The sequence below is a fragment of the Monodelphis domestica genome, chromosome 1, assembly GCF_027887165.1.
Source record: "Monodelphis domestica isolate mMonDom1 chromosome 1, mMonDom1.pri, whole genome shotgun sequence".
NCBI lineage: Eukaryota > Metazoa > Chordata > Mammalia > Didelphimorphia > Didelphidae > Monodelphis > Monodelphis domestica.
The window spans coordinates 28,251,001-28,273,113 of record NC_077227.1 but is presented as its reverse complement, the minus strand read 5'-3'; the positions used below and the strand labels follow the sequence as shown (position 1 = coordinate 28,273,113).

General features: G+C 34.7%; 1 protein-coding gene across 4 annotated transcripts in view; it reads left to right on the top strand.

Moving 5' to 3' along the window:
* Positions 1 to 22,113, top strand: part of CTNNA3 (catenin alpha 3) — a 2,164,949-nt gene that overhangs the window by 1,424,383 nt on the left and 718,453 nt on the right. For all 4 annotated transcript variants that reach the window (XM_056819226.1, XM_056819225.1, XM_056819237.1 and 1 more), the window contains one exon: positions 10,117 to 10,273. In XM_056819226.1, coding sequence (XP_056675204.1) covers positions 10,117 to 10,273 — 157 coding nt within the window. The remainder of the gene's footprint in view (positions 1 to 10,116; positions 10,274 to 22,113) is intronic.

The window sequence follows — 22,113 nt, the reverse complement described above, 5'->3', positions numbered from 1 at the left end:
AGCAAGCAGTTCTTTAAAGCCCTTTAGGCATATTTTCAAATTGCCCTTCAGAATGGTTGGATCAATTCACAACTCCACCAGAAATGCATTAAGGGACATAATACTTAAGTTCCTCTGCATCCTCTCTGTGACACACACTAGCTTTGTGGTAATGTTGCAAGATGCATCAGGTACAGAGAACTTAAGAGTAGAGGGTAGCATAAAGACAAACTGGATCAAACAAGGATTTGGGAAAAGAAGGGCAAAGGGTTTAACTAGAATAAGCCATCAGATTCCATGTTCATTTATCCTATTCTACTATGGGCAAGTAACTTTATCTCTCAGTACCCTAAGCGATTTTCATGACTCTAGGTTACAGAGAAGGTTCTGAACTATAATGATAAAGGAAATTTCTATACCAGGAGATGTCTATACCAGGAAGACATGGGTCCAGTCTCTATCCTAGCCCTTTTATAAGGTATTATTGTAAGGCACAAGTGTGACACTGTTCAGAAAATTTTCAATAATCATTGATATATTTTACACATACATACATATATATGATAAATTCTTATTATTTCATTTACCTTTTATTTTGGTTACTCCCCACCCCATTCATCCTCCTGGTATTGTGTACATTTAACTCCTGGATTATTCAAATGCTGACAGCATCATTAGTGGATGGTGTACTGGATTTAGAATCAGGGTATATGAGTTTGAATGTCACTAGCCCATTGTATTACCAAATCAATCTCTTGATGTCTATTTCATGTTAGTAATACAGGCTTCTAATACATGAACTCTCTGCCCAAAGGAATGTTTTTTAGAATCACCTCTCTAAATCCTTCTCACCTTGGAGAATCATTTCTTCCTAATGGCAGTTCCTCATTGTGGTATGCAAATGTTTCTGGACTCCAGAGAGTTATACCAAGAGAGCCCAATCTCTTCTAGGTCCAAGAAAATTCCAAAGACTTTAAGGATCAACTCAAGAATTGCTATCTCCCTGGTTTCTTAATTTTTTTTAATATCCTAGACTCTGCTATCATAATATTTATTTTAGTGTGGCTAGGAAGCCAGAGATGCCAATTATTGAAAAAAAATGATATATGGGTTGGAAAAAAATAATATCTGGAGATTTGAGGGCTCTGGGTTTGATTTTGGCTCTGATGCATCTTATCTAGAGTTCTGGCCTTGAAATCAGAATGTCTTTAGTTCAAATATAGCCTTGGGTATGATCCTAGGGAAAATTACTTCTATTTGCCTCAGTTTTCTCTCCTATAATATGAGACTAATAATAGCAAGCAATTTCATTAACTTTTTGTGAGGCAAATAAGAGATATTTATGAAATACTTGACAAGGTGACTAGACATAACAGATGCTTAATAGACACATTTAATTCCTTCCTATATGCCCTTGGATAAAGTTAAATTACTTCTGAGGCCTCAGTATCCTCACCTATAATTGTAGGAATTGAACTAGGTGACCTTGAATGTATTTTCTTTTTGTAAATCTCCAACCTGTGGCCCAGTGGCATATTCCTCTGAAGAAAATAGTGTATTCCCTCAGTATCCACACCTCCCTGTCACACAATATCTCGAATTTGGGGGGAGATCACTTTTAGCAACAGTAACAGGGGATTTTATTTCTCTGTACCTGTACCATAAAACGAAGTTATACCTCACAAGCAGTTTAAGAGTGAGCAGTCCAATCATGGCACAAAAGCTGATCTGGATAGTAAGTGGATTACAAGAGTGTAATACCTAAATAGTGTGTGATGTTATTAATTGCAGTTAGAACTCTGTGGGCGTCCATGATGAATGGTATTGTAATCTTTCAAAAGGCTTATTATTTAAAGTAAATCAGCAACTAAGATTTATGGCAGAGGTTCTACTGGCCCAATTGTAAAGAATGAGTCAATTGTCCTTGGAGATAAAATGTGGTATATGTTGTAATAAACAGATATGGAGAAGACAAAATGTGCTCAAAGACTGAAGCAAACTCAACCAATTTGTGATGATATTTCCTTTTGGTGTGACAACAGAATTTGGTTCAAAGTGGAAAATAGCATCAGAATTTGGATTGGTTGCTCTTTCCCTATTAGATACTGCTAAATCTTATAATCAATCAACCACTCATGTATTAAGCATCTCTTATGTATTTGGCAATATTGGAGATACTTGGTGATACAGTGACAAAACATAAACTGTGCTTGTCCTTGAGAAGAGCCCTTTCTTTGAACTCCTCTTATAATGATGACCCTCTTCAATGAGCATCCATAAAAATCACAGAGTTTGACTCACTTTCTAAAGTTATAGAATTTATAGAGCTAGAAGGGACTTTAGCACCATCATCTAACATTTATCACATCTACAACATACTCAATAAATAGTTATCCTTTGTTAAGGACCATCAGTGAGAGGAAACCCACTACTCTAGAAGATGCCTTTTTTATTTTTCAGTGGCTCTCATTAGCAATACACACATATGCATGTATGTATGTATGTATGTATATATGTACACACAAACAACATTCATGCACTACTCATATGTATAAACACACACTTGTAAGCATACATATGTTACAACATATTCTCTAACACACATATATATGTACACACATAAATATATATGTCACACATCAAATCCAAATCTGTCATTCTGTATATTAAAGTAGGTGTCTATTTTTTGGTGTTCTTGGTTTTAGTGTGAGTTGTGAGGGTTTGCTGAGCCTTTTTCAGGGCTCTCTTCCTCCTTTGGTCTCCACCTACCCTCCAGTTTTCACCTGTGTTGTGGCTCTAAGAAGCTGTGGCATGCACTGTGGTCACACTCTTCTAAAGCATCTCACAAGATAGGTTAAACCAGGTTCAGGGCAACCAATACGCTTCAGTTCTGTTGGTGAGTTGAAGAGGGATGTTGTTTATCCCAGGCATGTGAAGGGAAGAATGAGAACAATTTGTTCCATCCACTTTGAAGGTGGTGGAAGCAATCATTGTTGAGTGCTTAGAACTTGAAGAGAACTTGAAGAAGCCAAGGTCATCTGCTGCATCCTGAACCAGCATCAGGCATTCTGACTTTTGTCTAGCCACTGGCCTTGGGTGACTCTGGAAGAGAGTGAAGCTGATGACTTTGTGCAACTTTACCTCACTTAAATCTAATTTATGTAAGAATCAAAAGATATCACCAGTGATGTCATTTTACTCCTCTTCGAATACAAAGGGCAAGACCCCTGAAATATTAAATTGTTATTATCTAAAGCCCTTCAAATATTAATTTAGTTCAGTTTAAATCAATAGAGGGTGCATCTTTTTGTTCCAAATACTGATTTTATGTTCTTAATTTTGTCTATAAAATAGGTAATTTGTGTCAATATCAACCTCAAGATTTCTTTACAAAGTAGTCAAATTAAACCCCATTGCAGTCACATTATCTGAAAGAAATGTTTTCAGAAAACACACAATGAATGGAATCATGAAAACAAATCAATAACAGTAGAAACAAAGTTCTTTTGACCTGAAAAGGATCCTCTGACTCCACAATATTCATCATTTTCTCTTTTTTTAATTGGCTTGAAAACTAAAGTATAGATATGTTTAAAAAATGATGGCAAAATATCAGAGTTTGAAGGAATTTAAAGGATAATTAGTTGAATTTTAACTCAATGGAACCTTCTCACTTAATTTTTTTTTTTTACCTTCTGTCTTAGAGTTGATAATAAGTATTATTTCTAAGGCAGAAAAGGAGTAAGGGTTAGGCAGTTCAATTGAGTGACTTGTCTATGGTCATAATGTTAAAAAAGTATCTAAGGGCAGATTTGAAACTAGGACTTCTCATTTGTAGGTTTGGCTCTCCATACATTGAGCCACCTAGTTGTCCCTCCTCTATAACTTTTCAGACAAATGGAAATCTAATCCCTACAAGACCTTCAACTAGGAAATCCATTAACTCCAGAGTAGCCTAAACATTTTTGGGTAATATTAGATTGGATTGGATAGTATTATATAGAATAAGTATTAACAAAATTTAGTCTGTATTTAGCACAGTGCCTACCACAAAGTAGGACCTTAATAAATGCTAGTTTACTAACATGCTTAAATATTGTTCCCAAGTTCTATGCACTAGGGCCAAGCAGAACAAAATTCAGTTCTTTTCACTAATATCACTATTTAAATACTTGAAAGCAATAGTTACCCTTTACTCTAAACAGACACACAGAGGCACACATATGTATACATACATGCACTCATCCTCACACATATCAATCTTTTCTTCCTCTCATGCACTCTTAATCACTCAACAATCATCTATTAAATAGCCTTCCATGTTATAATCTTGGAGTACAAATGCAGTAAATAAAATAATACTCACCCTCTAGAAGTCTGCAGTTGAATGGGGGATACAGCAAGGCCAGAAATAAATATGGTATACTGAATAAATAGAAAAGAGATCTATCTATCTATCTATCTATCTATCTATCTATCTATCTATCTATCTGTCTGTCTGTCTGTCTGTCTGTCTGTCTGTCTGACTGTCTGTCTGTCTATATATCCATCCGTCCATCTGTCCATCTATCTACCCATCCATCCATCTATCTACCCATCCGTCCATCCATCCATCCATCCATCCATCCATCCATCCATCTATCTATCTATCTATCTATCTATCTATCTATCTATCTATCTATCTATCTATCTATCTTTCTTTCTTTCTATCTATCTTTATTCTTTAGAATCCTCCTTGAGGTGTGGTGGAGCTTGTCAATGTCCTCTGTAAAATGTGGTGCAGAGAGCACATTTCAGATAAAGTCTGAGTAGGGTAAAGAATGAAATGGCTATTACCCCTCCATGGCATTGAAGCCATGCCTTTCATGATCACCTGACATATGAGAGCTAGGCCAAGAACTCAGGCTTTCTGATACCTGACACTATGCCATTTTAGTTCTCCTATTCTGTGCCTTATGTCAAATTGTTTTTGTTACTCTTTTTCCCCATGGAAGATATTCCTTGGGAAGTGGGAGGAGATGTTTTACTGTAAACTACTAAGAATATATGGCAATGAAGGGAGAGGGTATGATGGTTAGGGGATAGTCTGTGTTTAAATGATTAAGTTTTTTTTAGCATTCCAATAAACTTCACCATTGGTAGCTGTTATTTTTCCTAAAGATGTTTTGTCAGCTTCTTTGCACTGATGGGCTTAGATGAAATATTAAAAGAAAGCCTGTGATAATTTATCATTTCAAAAACAGAGAGAATTTTAATGAAGAATGTACTTCTTGTTTAAAATTGGGGACAACAATCCACATCATTTTGCATATCCTTTCTTTTTTATTTTTAGTCCATAATTTCTGTAAACATTTAACCTTAGTGTAGATGATCAGAGTTTTCCTGGGATATTTTTTGGCTTTAAAAATTGTGACATCAGGTTGAATGGAATATTTCTACTGTCACATCAGAGGCAATGTATTAACTTCTGGGCACATTCATTTATTCAGCTATTTTTCATGTATTACTAATATAGTTTATTGTCAATTTTTCAATTAATTAAAATGAAGCATATATCAACATTTGCATTTCAATAAGTCCTTTTTTTGGTCATTTATTAGAATAAAGACCAAAAGTTGGTCAAATGAAACCACCAACTTTTTGATTGTGTTCACTGTAATATTTATTGCCCGGTTGATCACCAAAGTGTTTGTTTTCAGTTCTATAAACAGGAAACACACTTGGATACTGAATTGTGTATATATGTATTTTTTTTTTAGTTTATTAGTCATGTCCAACACTTCTTGAACCCGTTTCTTGGAAAAATACTGGAACGGGTTGCTATTTTCTTCTCCAGCTCATTTGACATATGAGGAAATTGAGGCAAGCAAATTAAGTGATTTGTCCAGGGTTACACAGATAGTAAGAATCTGATGTGGGATTTGAAATCAGGTCCTCCTGACTCTAGGAGGAGAGCTATATGAATGGTACCATGTAGCTGTCCTATATATATACATGCATATGCATGTGTGTAAGTGTATAGACACATATTTTATTTGTGTGCACATAGATGCATAGTATTATGCATGTATTCGCGTGTGCGCGCACACACACACACACACACACACACACACACACACACACACTTTTGCCTCCAAATAATACAAAAGGAAAATTTAGGGCCAAGATCCAGCACTCAATTTTTCTAGACTTGAAGGATATTAGTTCATCTTGTGAATAGAGCCTGATTTTAGGATTTGAGTAAACAGAAGAGCATAAAGGGAGAAAAAGGACTATTCTTCTCATCCTATTATGTCATTTGTGTCAGGTAAATTAAATCAGTAGGAGAATAGGAAATTTTCTAAGAAAATGTAAGCAGCCCCATCTCCTACAATACACATTCCTACTGAGTGTTCCTTACCAGTATTTGAAAAATAAGCTACTCTTTGCAGTTGCCATTTTTTTCTCCAACTCCTTGTACTCATGGCTACCCCTTGGCAGTACCAATGAAGCCCCAGAGACTAGAGCTATCACAGAGTGCACATGTTTATACCATAAGTTAAAAGGTTAATAAACATTTGAAGTCAAAGACAAGGAGTATAGCAAAGCGTTTGCTTGTGAAGCTGGTCCTCATTCCCTTAAATTTTAATGCCTTCTCTTGTAAAAAAGGAATAGAATATTAAAATAATATTTTTTCTGCTTCCAGTTCCTACCTAAAACTGTTGCCAATAAATTGTAGCGAGCTAGACACATCCAATTAATTAATGAGCAGAAAGAATTCCTTTTATGTTGTTTTTATGAAAACTGAACAAACCAATGGCCTTTTGTCAATTCTGGTGAACCTCGGTACTTCGAGGGTATCTTCCACCTTTTTTTTTTAATGTGAATGGTGTTGGACCTATGAATTCATTCATATAGGGAACTCCTGCTGAGGAAACATCTTTGCAAGCCTTGAAAATTGCTAGTTGAGTTATAATATTAGAGATTTTCCTAAGGCATTGATGTCAAATGATTTGTCCAGGAACTTGCAGCCCTGTATATGGTAGAAGCAAGATTTGAAATGATGTCTATTGAACCAAGAAACCAATTCTTCAGCCACTATTCCAGGATGCCTTACTATTGTTGTTATGTTTGTAATACCTTCTCATTTTGTTCACATAGCTTGGTATTATCCTTGTTTTCTTTCTAACCCTGAGATCATTTTTTTTCTATTTTTTTTAATACTGATGCTTCATGAAGTCTGATAAAATAGCAACATTCTTCACAGTTCTGTGTCCAGTCCTCTCTCCTCTTCCTAAACTTTTGGATGTCCCCCATACTTGATCATTTTCTATATTAGGGGGATCAAACCTGTATCTCTAGAGTTTCAGGACTGCCCATTATATGCCTTTGCCTCTGAGGCTTGCAGAATAACAAACTTAATGTGTCAAGAGCATATTATCTTTTTTTTAGTAGATGTTTTATGCAATACAACCTAGCAGAGCCACAAATAGAAATTTTGGTGCTAAGAGAATTGGGACAATAGGAAAAGAACCCCAAAGAAAGACTAGGAGAAAGGGAACAGGGACAATTATATTCCCAGAGAATATAGGAAAACCTCATCATCCCTCCAACAGTTCTTTCTTTGGAGATATATAACATTTTTTGTCATAAATCCTTCAGAAGTGTCCTGGATCATTATATTTCTGAAAGTCTCTAAGACTTACACAATTTATTGTTGTATAATATTAATATTATTATGTACATTGTTTCCCCAATTCTCCTCATTTCACTTTGCATCATTTCATGTAGATCTTTGCAGTTTTTTTCTGAAATCATCCTCCTTATCATTTTTTATAGCACCATAGTGTTCCATCACCTACAAATACTACAATTTATTCAGCCATTTCCCAATTCATGGATGTTCTCTCATCAATTTCCAATTCTTTGCCACCACAAAAAGAGTTGCTACATTTTTGTACAAGTAGATTCTGTTCCCTTTTTTATGATCTTTTTTGGTATAGAGACCTAGTATTACAGGATCCAAGAGTATCCACAGTTTTATAGCCCTTTGTGTATATTTCCAAAATGAACGTCTCAATTTTGCCAAATCCTCTCCAACATTTATCACTTTCCTTTACTATAATATTGGCCAATCTTAGGTGTGAAATGGTACATGAGAATTGTTTTAATTTTCATTCCTTTAATCAAGAGTAACTTAGAACATTTTATGATTATTGATAGCTTTGATATCTTCTTCTGAAAATGCTTGTTCATATCTTGTGACCATATGTCAATTGCAGAATGACATATTCTTTTAAAAAATTTTGTTTTTAGAGTATTTTTTCATTGTTATATGATTCATGATCTCCTTTCCCCCCTTTTATTCTCCCCCCTCCCAAAGCTGACCAGCAGTTCCACTTGGTTATACATGTATCATTGTTCAAAATCTATTTCCATGTTATTCATATTTGCAGTAGTGATTCTTTAATATGAAAACCCTAATCACATCCCTATTGTACTGCATGCTTGATCATATACTTTTCTAATGCATTTCTGCTCCCAAAGATTTGGATTTGGATTTGGATAGCATTCTTTCTCCTAAGTTCCTCTGGATTGTCCTGTGTCATTTCATTGCTGGTTGTAGAGAAGTCCATTACATTTGATTGTGCCACAATCTCTGTGTACAATGTTCTCCTGCTTCTGCTCCTTTCACTCTGCATCAATTCCTGGAGGTCATTCCATTTCACACGGAATTCCTCCATTTCTTTATTCCTTTCCACACAATAGTATTCCATCACCAACAGATACCACAATTTTTTCAGCCATTCTCCAATCAATGAATACCTCCTCATTTTCCAATTTTTTTTTGCCACCACAAAGACCATAGCTATGACTATTTTTGTACAAGTCCTTTTCCTTATCATCTCTTTGGTGTACAAACCCAGATGTCATATGGATGTATCAAAACACATGCATTCATTCAAAGCCCTTTGTGCATAGTTCCAAATTTCCCTCCAGAATGTTTGGACCAATTCACAACTCCACCAGCAGTGTATTAGTGTTTCAATTTTGCTATATCCCCTCCAACATTTATTACTTTCCTTTGCTGTCATATTGGCCAATCTGTTAGGCATGAGGTGGTACATCAGAGTTATTTTAATTTGCATTCATCTAATCAGGAGGGATTTAGTGCACTTTTTCATGTGCTTATAGATAGTTTTGATTTCATTCTGTGAAAACTGCCTATTCATGTCCCTTGACCATTTGTCAATTGGGGAATTGCTTGATTTTTTGTAGATTTGACTTAGTTCTTTATATATTTTGAAATTAAACCTTTTTCAGATAGTTTTATTACAAAAATGTTCTCCCATTGTGTTGCTTTCCTTCTAATTTTGGTTGTATTGGTTTTGTTTTTACAAAAACTTTTTAATTTGATATAATCAAAGGCATTCATTTTACATTTTACAGTGTTCTCTGACTTGTTTTCTTAAAAATTTGACTAAGTTCTCTAAAAACTTAAGAAATTAGAATTTAGCAGAGAAATTTCTTATAAAAGTTTCCCAGTTTATTGTTTCCCTCCTAATCTTGGTTTTATTAGTTTTGTTTGTACAACTTTTTAATTTAATGTAATAAAAATCTTAACTTTAAATCTTACAATACTCTTTCTTGTTTAATCACAAATTATTCCCTTCTCTACAATTCTGCCAAGTAAACTGTTCTATGTTTCCCTAATTTACTTTTGGTATCACCCTTTATATGTAAATCATATATCCATCTTGATCTTACCTTGGTATAGAGTGTGAGATACTGATCCACATCTACTTTCTGCCATACTGTTTTCCAGTTTTCCTATCAATTTTTGTCAAATGGTGAGTTTTTACCCCCAAACCTGGGCTCTTGGGCTTTATCAAACACTAGGTTATTAAGGTTATTTATACCTATATACTTATGTATCTAATCTATTTCATTGATTCACCCTTCTATTCCTTAGCCAGTACCAGACTATTTTGATGATTAATACTTAATAGTAAAATTTGAGATCTGATATTGCTAGGCTACCTTCTTTGACATCTATTTAAATTTATATTTTTTCTGAAGGATAACCTCCAAGGCCTCTTTAAGATGTCAGTACCTATTCCACATGGTAGCAATATGTCTCTATTTTTCATCCACCAGGTTATCAATGCAGCCCTTGCTCTTGCTGCCCGACCAAAAAGCCAGGTGGTCAAATCCAATATGGACATGTATAAACGCTTATGGGAGAATCACATCCACGTCCTCACCGAAGCAGTAGATGACATTACAAGTATCGATGACTTCCTCGCTGTATCTGGTAGGTTATCAGTTTCTTATTCTTTGTATCTTGATGAAAGTATCTATTTCTTCAATAGATAATGATTGAAGAAAATTTCTTTTTCATGTGAGACAATTCTCCATGAGTTCAGTGATGACCTTAAGGCTTACTAGCTCCAGTGAATGGTTCTCATTTTTCTTTTTCTTTAACTCTTACTTTCTGTTTTAGTAATGATTCTAAGACAGGTCAAGAGCAAGGCAAACAGTTAAAGTGACTTTGGAAGTGTCACACAACTAGGACATGTCAGAGGCCAGATTTGAACCTGGGTACTTTCTACTCCAGGTCTGGTGCTCTATTCATGGAGCCACACAGCTACATGATTTTCCTTTTTTTCTAATTTTCAGGTATCAAACAATAATTCACTTACTTTATTCAATTGCATTTATTTCAACAAGCATTTATTAGGCACCTATTATTTTTAAGTTATTATGCTAAGTGATGAGAATTGAAAGAGGAAAAAAGTATGTCCCTCAAATCAAGGATCTACATTTTACAGACGAATATATTCTCTCTTGTGTATTTCCCATAAGTTTTCATTTAGATTTGTGGATCTTGTTGTTGAACTATTTTCAGTTGCATCCAACTCATTGTAGCTCCATTTGGGGTTTTATTGGCAAAGATATTGGAGTGGTTTGCCATTTCATTCTCCAGTTCATTTTAGAGATGAGGAAACTGAAGCAAATGAAGTTAAGTGACTTGCCCAGGGTCCCAAAAATAGCAAATGTTTGTGTCCAGAATTAAACTCACAGAGATGGGTCTTCACAACTCCAGGTCCGACCACTAACCTACACCACCAACAAAAAACATTCTACAAGTGAGTGTATTCTATCTTGTGATTTTCCAATAATTTTTGCTTAGAATTGTTGTCCCTGAAGGGGCCATTTAAAAAAAAAAAGAGTTAAAAGACTAAGAAGAAGACCTGTCAGTATTGAGGACCATTTCATTTCAATACAGTAAATGATTAACTGCCAATAATTTGCTATCATTATTTGCTGGACATGTGATTAGTAGAGGGGTATAATATATTGACCTCTGGGAACTTTTTACTGCTTAGAGGAAAAAAAGCAAGAATAGAGGACTAAATTTAAAATATGTTGACAAAGTTATATAAGGAAATGTCAGGGGGGTAGTTGGGTAGCTCATTGGATTGAGAACCAGGCCTAGAGAGGGAGGTCTTAGGTTCAAATCTGACCTCAGACACTTCTCAGCTGTGTGACCCTGGGCAAGTCACTTGATCCTCATTGCCTAGCCCTTACCACTCTTCTGCCTTGGAGCCAATACACAGTATTGACTCCAAGACAGAAGTTAAGGGTTAAAAAAAAAGAAATTTCAGAATGGAAGGGCAATATCAACTGGTGGAGGGCAAATCATAAAAGGCTTTTTATAGAACACAGATGCAGCTAGATAACATGGATAGAGCATTGCACTGGGAATAAAGAAAGACTAAATTCGAATGCTACCTTAGATGCGTACTAGTTATATGCCACTGGGAAGTCACATGAGCTCTGTTTGCTTTAGTTTCCTCATCTGTAAAATGGCTAAAATAATATCACTTAGTCTGAATGATTGCTGTGAGGATCACATGAGATAACTGTAAAGTACTTACAGTATTTGGCATATAGCTATATAAATACTAGTCATTATTATTATTAATTATTGTACATAATATCTGAACTATGATTTAAGGAAGAGAATAACCTTTTTCTTCTGTTTTTTTTCCACCACTTTCTTTATTTACCTTAATGCTGAGCTCCTCAATCTGAGTCTCTTATCCAACATGGCCCTGAGTGCACTCCTGGGTATTTTTTAGCAGAATTTGTCTAACAAATCCAAGAAGTGATTCTACCAATCTAAATATAATAATAATAATCAAGGTTACTTAAAAATTTCATCTGAGCCAGAATGATCAACCACTCATCACAAATTGAATAACCATCTCCAGGGATCATAAAATCACTCCAATCAAGTCACATAATAAAATGATTAAAAAACAACAGGAAACAGGTTTAATAGGTGTTTGAATAGGAAGGAGAGACAGACACCTTGGAAGGCCTTGGCTCTGTGCCTCTCCTTAAATGAGTTTTCTTCCCTCTCTATATTAAGGATACTTTTAGATTATGAATATTTTATATTTACCTTTCACCCCCTGGGACATTTTATTGACTCCTTGAGGGAACAGAAATGTTTGCTGAGCTTATTTAAAAAAGCAAATAATCATTAGTTTTCTAATTTTGTGTAATTTACAATTTCTTAAACTCATATCTAAATTGTGTAAAAAGATAAGTATGTCACTGTGCATGCTGGGTTTGTCCTTTTCTCTTCATATCTATCTATGTCCTGAGGAAAAAAGTGTGTGTGTGTGCATGTGTGTGCGTGTGTGTGTGTGTGTGTGTGCGTGTGTGTGTGTGTCGATGTTTTCACAACTAAGAGAATTGATAGTCTCAATCTCAAATAGTCAGAAGGAAGCTATCTCATAAATCGGACTTTGCTAAATAGAAAGTTTGGAAAAACCTTTTTCTTTTTCAAACTGATATAATCTTTGAGTTAAAAACATTTCATGAACCTCATCTTTCCTGACATCCTTCTGCCAACTTAGAATCTCAGAGGCCATCAATTCCAACATTGCCTAGTCAGGAGTCCCTGTCAATGAGCCAACTACACATCATTTGATGAGGACTAATTGATGGGAAACTCACTATTTCTACAAGTTTGCGTTACCTTTGATTATTATGATGCCTTTCCTTATATCAATCTAACACGAGCCCTTCTACAACCCTTAGATATATGTGTTATTCTAACTGTGGTATCTTCAAAATTACATATTTTTGGAGATCCATCTAAACTCATATGGTGACTATCACTCATTTCAGGTTTGTTATATAGAAGAATTTTGAGATAAAGCTCTGTTTCTAGTAACATGGAAAGACATTGATTTTAGAGTTGAAGGACATGTGTTTAATTTCTCTCCCGTAACTCATTACCTACGTGATTTTGGGTAAATCTTTTAACATCTGTGTAACATAGATTGTTCACTTGTTAAATGAGGTCAATCTGAACCACACAGCCTCTGAAATCCCTTCTAGCTCTTCATTCATGATCATATAATCCTGATACAAAGGTTTTCTTCCCAGGTCTTCTTACCTAATCATATAGGCTCCATCAAATGGTAGGTATTTTGCTAATTTAATGACTATATTGCTTATTTGGGGATTGCTATTGGAAATCAGCAATAGATGAATTCTGGGTTTGGGAAAATAATTAATCCAAGATCTTTCTAACACAAACAATATAATATAACCAAGAGGAGAGGGCATCTGGGTAGCTCAGTGGATTGAGAGCCAGGCCTAGAGATGGGAGGTTCTGGGTTCAAATCTGGATTCAGACACTTCCCAGCTGTGTGACCCTGGGCAAGTCACTTGACCTCCATTGCCTAGCTCTTACCACTCTTCTGCCTAGGAGCCACTACACAGTAAGGTTTAAAAAAAAAAAATATATATATATATATGTATATGTATGTATATAACCAAGAGGAAAAACTTGGTAAGTCTAGTTCATTTCTCAACATGATTTACAAGGACATCCTAAATTAGCAAACCTCCTTTGGGCATGTATATCATATACCTCCTGAGTTAGGAGGAACTCAGGTAATAATCACTGAAACCTTGGATAAAACCTATGGAATATACATCTAGTCCAAAGACTCCCTCTACCAAAAACTAATTTCCTAGACTTTTTCCACTTAAAAATATCACACTTGATATCCAAAAACCAATTATTAGTTGTAGGTAGATAATTTATATATTTATTATTAAGAGAAAATTTATATCTTCAGTTATTTTATTCATCACCTCTTAAACATTACAATAATTTAAAATTGGCAATATAGTGGTTACTTTTGCAAAGGTGGTGAACTTGAGATAATTTTTTTTATCTCCTCTTAAGTCACACATGAATACATTCTATAAATGTTTATATTGGTGATAGTTGATAAATTTATAAGATACTCATCATATTTAAGGATAACCACCATGGCTACCACAACAAAAATAATTATAATAATTTAATATTTATTTTATCATCTCTATTCTATTGCTTCATAGAATATAATTATCTTCAATAAAGGAACTATATTTTTAAACTTGGTATTTTTTTCCTGGCTCCAGTGCAGTATTTTGTGGACACAAGCGATCTAATAAATGGGTGTTATTATTATTGTTTTTAATTGTGTTTGGACCACATAAAAAAATATTGTGCTTAACCCAAATTTAAAGGGATTTGGTTCAACCAACTTTCAAAACTGTTAATTTATGAAACATTTCTGAATTTAAAGTTATCTGATCTGACCTATTTAGTCCTTAGCCATTGCAAACTCATAAAATTTTCATAATACTGGAAAATAGTCAAAATGAAGATTATGAGTTAATAAATGAATTAAATTGTATTAACTTAGTGCTGAGTACTGTGCTAAGAGTAGGGTATACAAAATAGAAATAAAAACAGAATTCTGCTTTTGAGAACCTCATATTCTATTTAGAGGATATATTATATGAAAGACAAGACTGCTGAAATGGAGATAGAAAGTCCCCAAAATCCTAAGGGTGAAACAGAGTGATAGATGACAAAGAACAGGGGTTCTTAAAGTATATCAGTTACATGACAATGCCTGGTGTACTGGAGAGTATAGAAGGAAGATGGAGGGTAACACTTAGTGGTCTTTCATTTTATGAGAAGAAATAGTGCTAGTTAATCCAATGTCATCCACATGTGAAGTGTTCAGGCAGGAGCTGGGGGATGGGAGGGGAGAAAAGAGAGAGTTCCACCTTGTGTTGGTGGGCCATCTCTTGTCCAGTCATCCTGAATGAGATCTGGATGGTGTTCATTCCAAAATGGTTTGTTTCTATATATAAACATCCCAGTAGAAACATTCTTCTGGATGGTGGAGAAGGTACAAATTATCATCTAATCTTTACCAAATTAGACTTCAAAAAACTATGTCATAATGTCTTCGAATGAATTCTAGAGTGGCATAGCCCAGAAAAAGAAAAAGAAAAATAATTTACCACCACAAAACTAAAAAGGCCAACCACAAGGAATCTAGTTCATTGGAGTGGAGATGGAGTTCAGAATAGTAGGAATGCCCTATAACAGCAATAGACCTTGGGCACAACTGAATCAGCATGAAAGTCTTCTAAGCTTTCCACCACAGATGGTAAGGGATGGGATGGGTTCAGACAATTCCTCAAGATGGAGATTACAAGGATCCCTCTGCTGGTTCTGTGTGCAAGACTCTTGAACTGATGCCAGTACACAGAATAAGAACTCAGTCTCAGAACACAATCTCAGGGTAATGAGGAGCAGTAGCTGACACCAGCACTTGTGACCAAAAGGGAGAAGGGGATAGCTGACACTAGCACTTGTGGCCAGAGGGGAGCAGGTCATAGGGGGACCAAGTGGGAAAAGAGTGCTTGGTTACTTATAGTCTAGGAGAATTTTAAACACATTGTTGCTTATATCATACTTCTTTGGAAAAACTGAAAGGAGATAGATTCCCAGAGCTATCTCTGAAAGCAAATGTACAAAGAACCTGAAGTTTGGAAGTGTTTCCTTTACCATAGGTACAGAGCCCTACTTTAATAGTTTTTTTAATTAAATGAATAAAAGGCTAAAATATGAGCAAACAACAGAAAAAGAAATTCTACATAGATAGTTATTTTGGTGACAGAAAAGACAAAAACACAAACTGAGAAACAAACAATAAAATCAAGACTTCTGCATCTAAAACAGCCCAAGAAAAAAATAGGAATTGCAATCAAGCCCAAAAACAATTAATAAAGGAGCTCAAAATGATTGTAAAAAATAAGAGTAGTAGAAGAGAAAATTAGGAAAATATATGAGAGTGATATGTGAATATAATGAAAAACAGAGTCAGAAACTTGGCAAAATGGGCAAAAATATGGGAAAAATTAATACCTTAAAAACAGAATAGGGCAGTTGGTAAAAGATGAACAAAAATCCAATCAAGAGAGGAATTGTAGAACTGGCCAAATTGAAAAAAAATATACAAAAGGGTACTGAAGACAAGAATTTCTGGAAAGGCAGAATTAGCCCTTTGGGAAAAGAAGTATAAATATTTTCTGAGGAAATGTACTTTTTTACAAAGTAGAATTTTCTGGAAGAAAAAGATGATATAAAAGTTCACTCAAGAAAATCATACCTTAAAAATTAAAATTGGGCAAGTGGATTGATTCCATGAGACATCAAGAAACAATCAAAGTCAAAAGAATAAAAAATAGAAAAAATTTGAAATATCTTATTGAAAATCACTGACATGGAATATAAATACAGAATAGAAGATATAAGAATATTTGGACTACCTGAATGCTATAATTAAAAAAGGGCTTAGACATTGTTTCAAAAAATTATCAAGGACAACTTTCTAATATTCTAGAATCAGAGGACAAAATAAAAATTGAAAGAAAACAATGAATCTCCTGAAAGAGATCCCAAAAGGCTAAAACTCCCAGAAATATTATAGCCTAATTATAGATCTTCAGGTCAAGAAGAAAATATTTCAAGCAGTCAAAAGGAAACAATTCAAATATCAAATAAGCATAGTCAGGTTAACACAAGATTGATTTAGCATATTCTATATTAAAGGATCAGAGGACATGGAAGATGATATTCTGGAGGGCAAAGGAGCTAGGATTTCAACCAATAATTACTTACCTAGCAAAACTGAGCATAATACTCAGGGCAAGGAATGGGTATTCATTGAAATAGAGGACTTTCTAACATTCTTGATGAAAAGACTAAATCTGAATGGATAATTTGACTCTGAAATACAAGACTCAAGAGAATCATAAAAAGGCAAACAGGAAAGAGAAATCAAAAGAATAATAAAAGAAAGAGAATTAGAGACTCAACATTCTTTGAAAAATATCACAAATTGTTGTTACATGTACTTAAGAAAAAATTTAAATAAAGTTGAATAAGAAAGAAAAAGATAAATAGTCCTTTGATGAGAATCTTAGATGTTAGATTTTGAGCTGGAAGATACTTTAGAAACTATCTAATTGAGCTCCCTCATTTGCAGAAACTTAGTATCATATCATATGTCTAGAAACAGAAGAGATCTTGTAAGTCAACTATGACCTGAGTTCAAATACTGGAACTCTCACTTACATATTACTTGAATAAGTCATTTTTTCTCTGGGGAATGGAGCAGATAGTTTTTAACATGTGAGAATTTATCAAAATCCCATAACCTTATTTGTATTGGAAAAGAAATTTATTTCTGGTGAAATCTAAATGACTGAATTCATAGAAATAGTAGGAAGCATAGCCGGGATTTGAACATAGCTCTTTTGATGCTAAATCCAGGACTCTTTCCATTATGCCATTATGATCAGAAATTGTATAAACTCATGTGCAATTTTATTGTTTTATTATATGGAAAGAACAAAAATAATTACATGAACCAAGAGGACTGCTACTGAAAGAAGATGAGTTTAAAAAGGCTAAGTGTTCTGACAATTAACTTCACAAAGAGCTCATGGGTTTAGTGAAATTCATGTGATGTGGACCTACAATAAGGCTTAGATTATAAGACACATTTGTCAGCTTCTCTGGCCCTTGACATGCTTCTACTTTTCTCTAAAGCTAACCTTTGACCTAGTAGCTTAATTCTTGTACTAGGCTAGGATTAGCTCAAGACAAGTGATTGAGGCTTGGGTTTAGAATACAATGAAAAGCTCATAGACCATAAAAATAAATGTACACAATACAGTATATACCTGAAACCATATTTTTTTTAAAAAAATAAAGTGTTTAAAAACAGATAATTCCTAGTCTTAAACTATTTTTTGTTAGGGAAGCAGTTTTGGATCATAAAGAATGACTCAGGGAAGTTAGAATTCTACCAAACCCCAGAAGCATTAAGTTGTCCATAGGCTGGGCTTTTTATGTACTTAATCCTCCAGACCCACTAGATCCTGAGGATCATCTTCTTGCTGCCTAACGTGCTACCACTCCAAGTTCCATAAAATGAATGATGTCCCTAATATACTCTACATTCAGTATGCCTGCTGTATGTTCAATACCTGGAAGATATATGATTTTGTCAGTGTCTCAACTATCTGTATTATATACAGTAGATAGTGATGACTCTAGGATTTAGTATGAGATATAATTATCATATACAGCCAGCTCTTATGGGTGGTTACCCTCTTCAGATGGAACTCAATTATGTTAATCCTCCAGTGATAGTTGTGTTTAATACTACTTGGCCATTACTCTTAATCTTTCTATTTTAGAACCTTAGGATGATTGATTAAGAGCCAGAAGGGCTTGGAGGTTGTCTTAGTCTGAATCTTTATTTTACAAATATGTAAATAGAAGCCTTTTAAGTTTAACTCACATTATAGTGCAGTGATGGTGAACTTATGTTGCAGGTGCTAAAGATGGTATGCAGAGCTCTCTCTGTGGGAACATGGCCTCCCTTCCTCCCCACCTCACCCCCAAGAGTTCACCTTTCCCCTCAGCCCAGAGTTCATTACTATAAAGGTAGATGAACTTGTCCATAGGGATTACTCCCTTCCCCTACTCTACCATACCTGATGACATTTTTTCACATCACCTGCCCCTTTGCTCATCAGCCCAAGGAGAGAACTTCCTCCCTCCCCAGCGTGAGGTAAGAGGGGGCAGGGCATACCCACCACATGGGGGGGAGGGACACACCCACCACATGGGGGAGAGGGACACACCACTTGGTCTGAGGGGATGGGATGAGGGCAGGATCCAGCACTCTGTTTTTTATAATTTTATTTATTTGTTTAATTTAGAGTATTTTTCCAGGATTACAAAAATCATGTTCTTTTCCCTCCCCTCTCCCCTAACCCCCTTCCATAGTAGATGCACAATTCCAAAGGGTTTTATATGAATCATCAGTCAAGACCTTTTTCCATACTATTGAAATTTGCACTATGGTGATCATTTAGGGTCTATAACCCCAATCATATCCCCATTGACCCATGTGATCAAGCAGTTGTTTTTCTTCTTCTTTCTACTCCAACAGATCTTCCTCTGAATATGGATAGTGTTCTTTCTCATAAATCCTTCAGAATTGTTCTGGACCATTGCATTGCAACTCATAGAGAAATCCATTACATTCGATTGTACCACAGTGTATCAGTTTCGGTGTACAATGTTCTCCTGGTTCTGCTCCATTCATTCTGCATCGATTCCTGGAGGTCGTTCCAGTTTACATGGAATTCCTCCACTTTATTGTTCCTTTGGGCACAGTAGTATTACATCACCAAGAGATACCACAATTTGTTCAGCCATTCCCTAATTGAAGGGAACCCCCTCATTTTACAATTTTTTACCACCACAAAGAGCACAGCTATGAATATTTTTATACATGTATTTTTTTATTGTCTCTTTGGGGTACAAACCCAGCAGTTCTATGGCTGGGTCAAAGGGCAGACAGTCTTTTAGTGCCCTTTGGGCATAGCTTCAAATTGCCCTTCAGAATGGTTGGATCAATTCACAACTCCATCAGCAATGCATAAATGTCTCAATTTTGCTACCTCCCCTCCAACATTTATTACTTTTGTTTTCTTTCATGTTAGCCAATTTGCTAGATGTGAGGTGGTACCTCAGAGTTGTTTTGATTTGCATTTATCTGATTATAAGAGATTTAGAACATTTTTTCATGTTTATTGATAGTTTTTATTTCTTTATTAGAAAATGCCTCTTCATGTCCCTTGCCCGTTTATCAGTTGGGGAATGGCTTGACTTTTTTGTATAATTGATTTAGCTCTTTATAAATTTGATTAATTAATCCTTTGTCAGAGATTTTTGTTATGAAGATTTTCCCCCAAATTGTTGATTCCCTTCTAATTTTAGTTGCATCGATTTTGTTTGTACAAAAACTCTTTAATTTAATGTAATCAAAATTATTTATTTTACATTTTGTAATTTTTTCTAACTCTTGCTTGGTCTTAAAATCTTTTCTTTCCCAAAGATCTAACAGGAATACTATTCTGTGTTCACCTAATTTACTTATAGCTTCTTTCTTTATATTCAAGTCATTCACCCATTCTGAGTTTATCTTGGTGTAAGGTGTGAGATGTTGATCCAAACCTAATCTCTCACATACTGTTTTGCATTTTTCCCAGCAGTTTTTGTCGAATAGTGAGTTTTTCCCCTCAAAGGTGGGATCTTTGGGTTCATGACAGACTGTCTTGCTGAGGTCACTTACTGCAAGTCTATTCCACTGATCTTCCCTTCTGTCTCTTAGCTAGTACCATATTGCTGATGATCACTGCTTTATAATACAGTTTGAGATCTGGTACTGCAAGTCCCCCTTCCTTTGCATTTTATTTCATTATTTCCCTGGCTATCCTTGATATTTTGTTCTTCCAAGTAAACTTTTTTTATGTTTTTTTCTAATTCAGTAAAAAAGTTTCATGGTAGTTTAATGAATATGGCACTAAGTAAGTAAATTAGTTTGGGTAGGATTGTCATTTTTATTATGTTAACTTGTTCTGCCCATGAACAATTAATGTTTTTTTCCAATTATTTACATCTAGTTTTAATTTTGTGGAGAGTATTTTGTAGTTTTGTAGTTTTGTTCAAATAGTTCCTGTGTTTATCTTGGCAGATAGATTCCTAAGTGTTTTATATCATTTAGGGTGATTTTAAATGGAATTTCTCTTTTGATCTCTTGCTGCTGAGATGCGTTGGAAATATAAAAATGTTGATGGTTTATGTGGGTTTATTTTGTAACCTGCAACTTTGCTGAAGTTATTGATTATTTCAACTAGCTTTTTAGTTGATTCTCTAGCATTCTTTAAGTAGACCATCATGTCATCTGCAAAGAGTGATAGCTTGGTCTCCTCATTAACTATTTTAATACCATCAATTTCTTTTTCTTCTCTAATTGCTACTGCTAATGTTTCTAGTGCAATGTTAAATAATAGAAGTAATAATGAGAATCCTTGCTTCACTCCTGATCTTATTGGATAGGCTTCTGATTCATCCCCATTGCAGATGATATTTGTTGAAGGTTTTAGATATATATGGTTTATTATTCTTAAGAAAGGCCCTTCTATATACTTTCTAGTGTTTTCAATAAGAATGAGTGTGGTATTTTCTCAGACTTTTTCTGCATCTATTGAGATAATCATGTGATTTTTATTGATTTGCTTATCAATATGTTCAATTATGTAGATGATTTTCCTAATATTAAACCATCCTTGCATTGGTATAAATCCCTCCTGATCATAATGAATGACTCTCATGATCATTTGCTGGAGTCTCTTTGCCAGTATTCTATTTAAAATATTTGAATCTATGTTCATTAAGGAGATTAGTCTACAGTTTCCTTTCTCTGTTTTTAACCTGCATGTCTTTGGAACAAGTACCATATTTGCGTCATGAAAGGAATTTTGTAGATAGAACTCTTTCTTTGCAAATTATGTGAAATAGTTTGTATAATATTGGGATTAGTTGTTCTTTGAATGTTTGAAAAAAATTCAGGCCCTGGGATTTTTTTCTTATGGAGTTCTTTGATACCTTGTTCAATTTCTTTTTCTGATACGGGATTATTTAAGTATTCTATTTCTACTTCTGTTAATCTAGGCAATTTATATATTTTTGTAAGTCATTCGTATCACCTAGATTGCCATATTTATTGCCATATAATTGGGCAAAATAGTTTTTAATGATTGTCTTAATTTCCTCCTAATTATAGGTGAGGTCTCCCCTTTCATCTTTGATGTCATTAATTTGGTTTTCTTCTTCCTTTTTTAACTTAA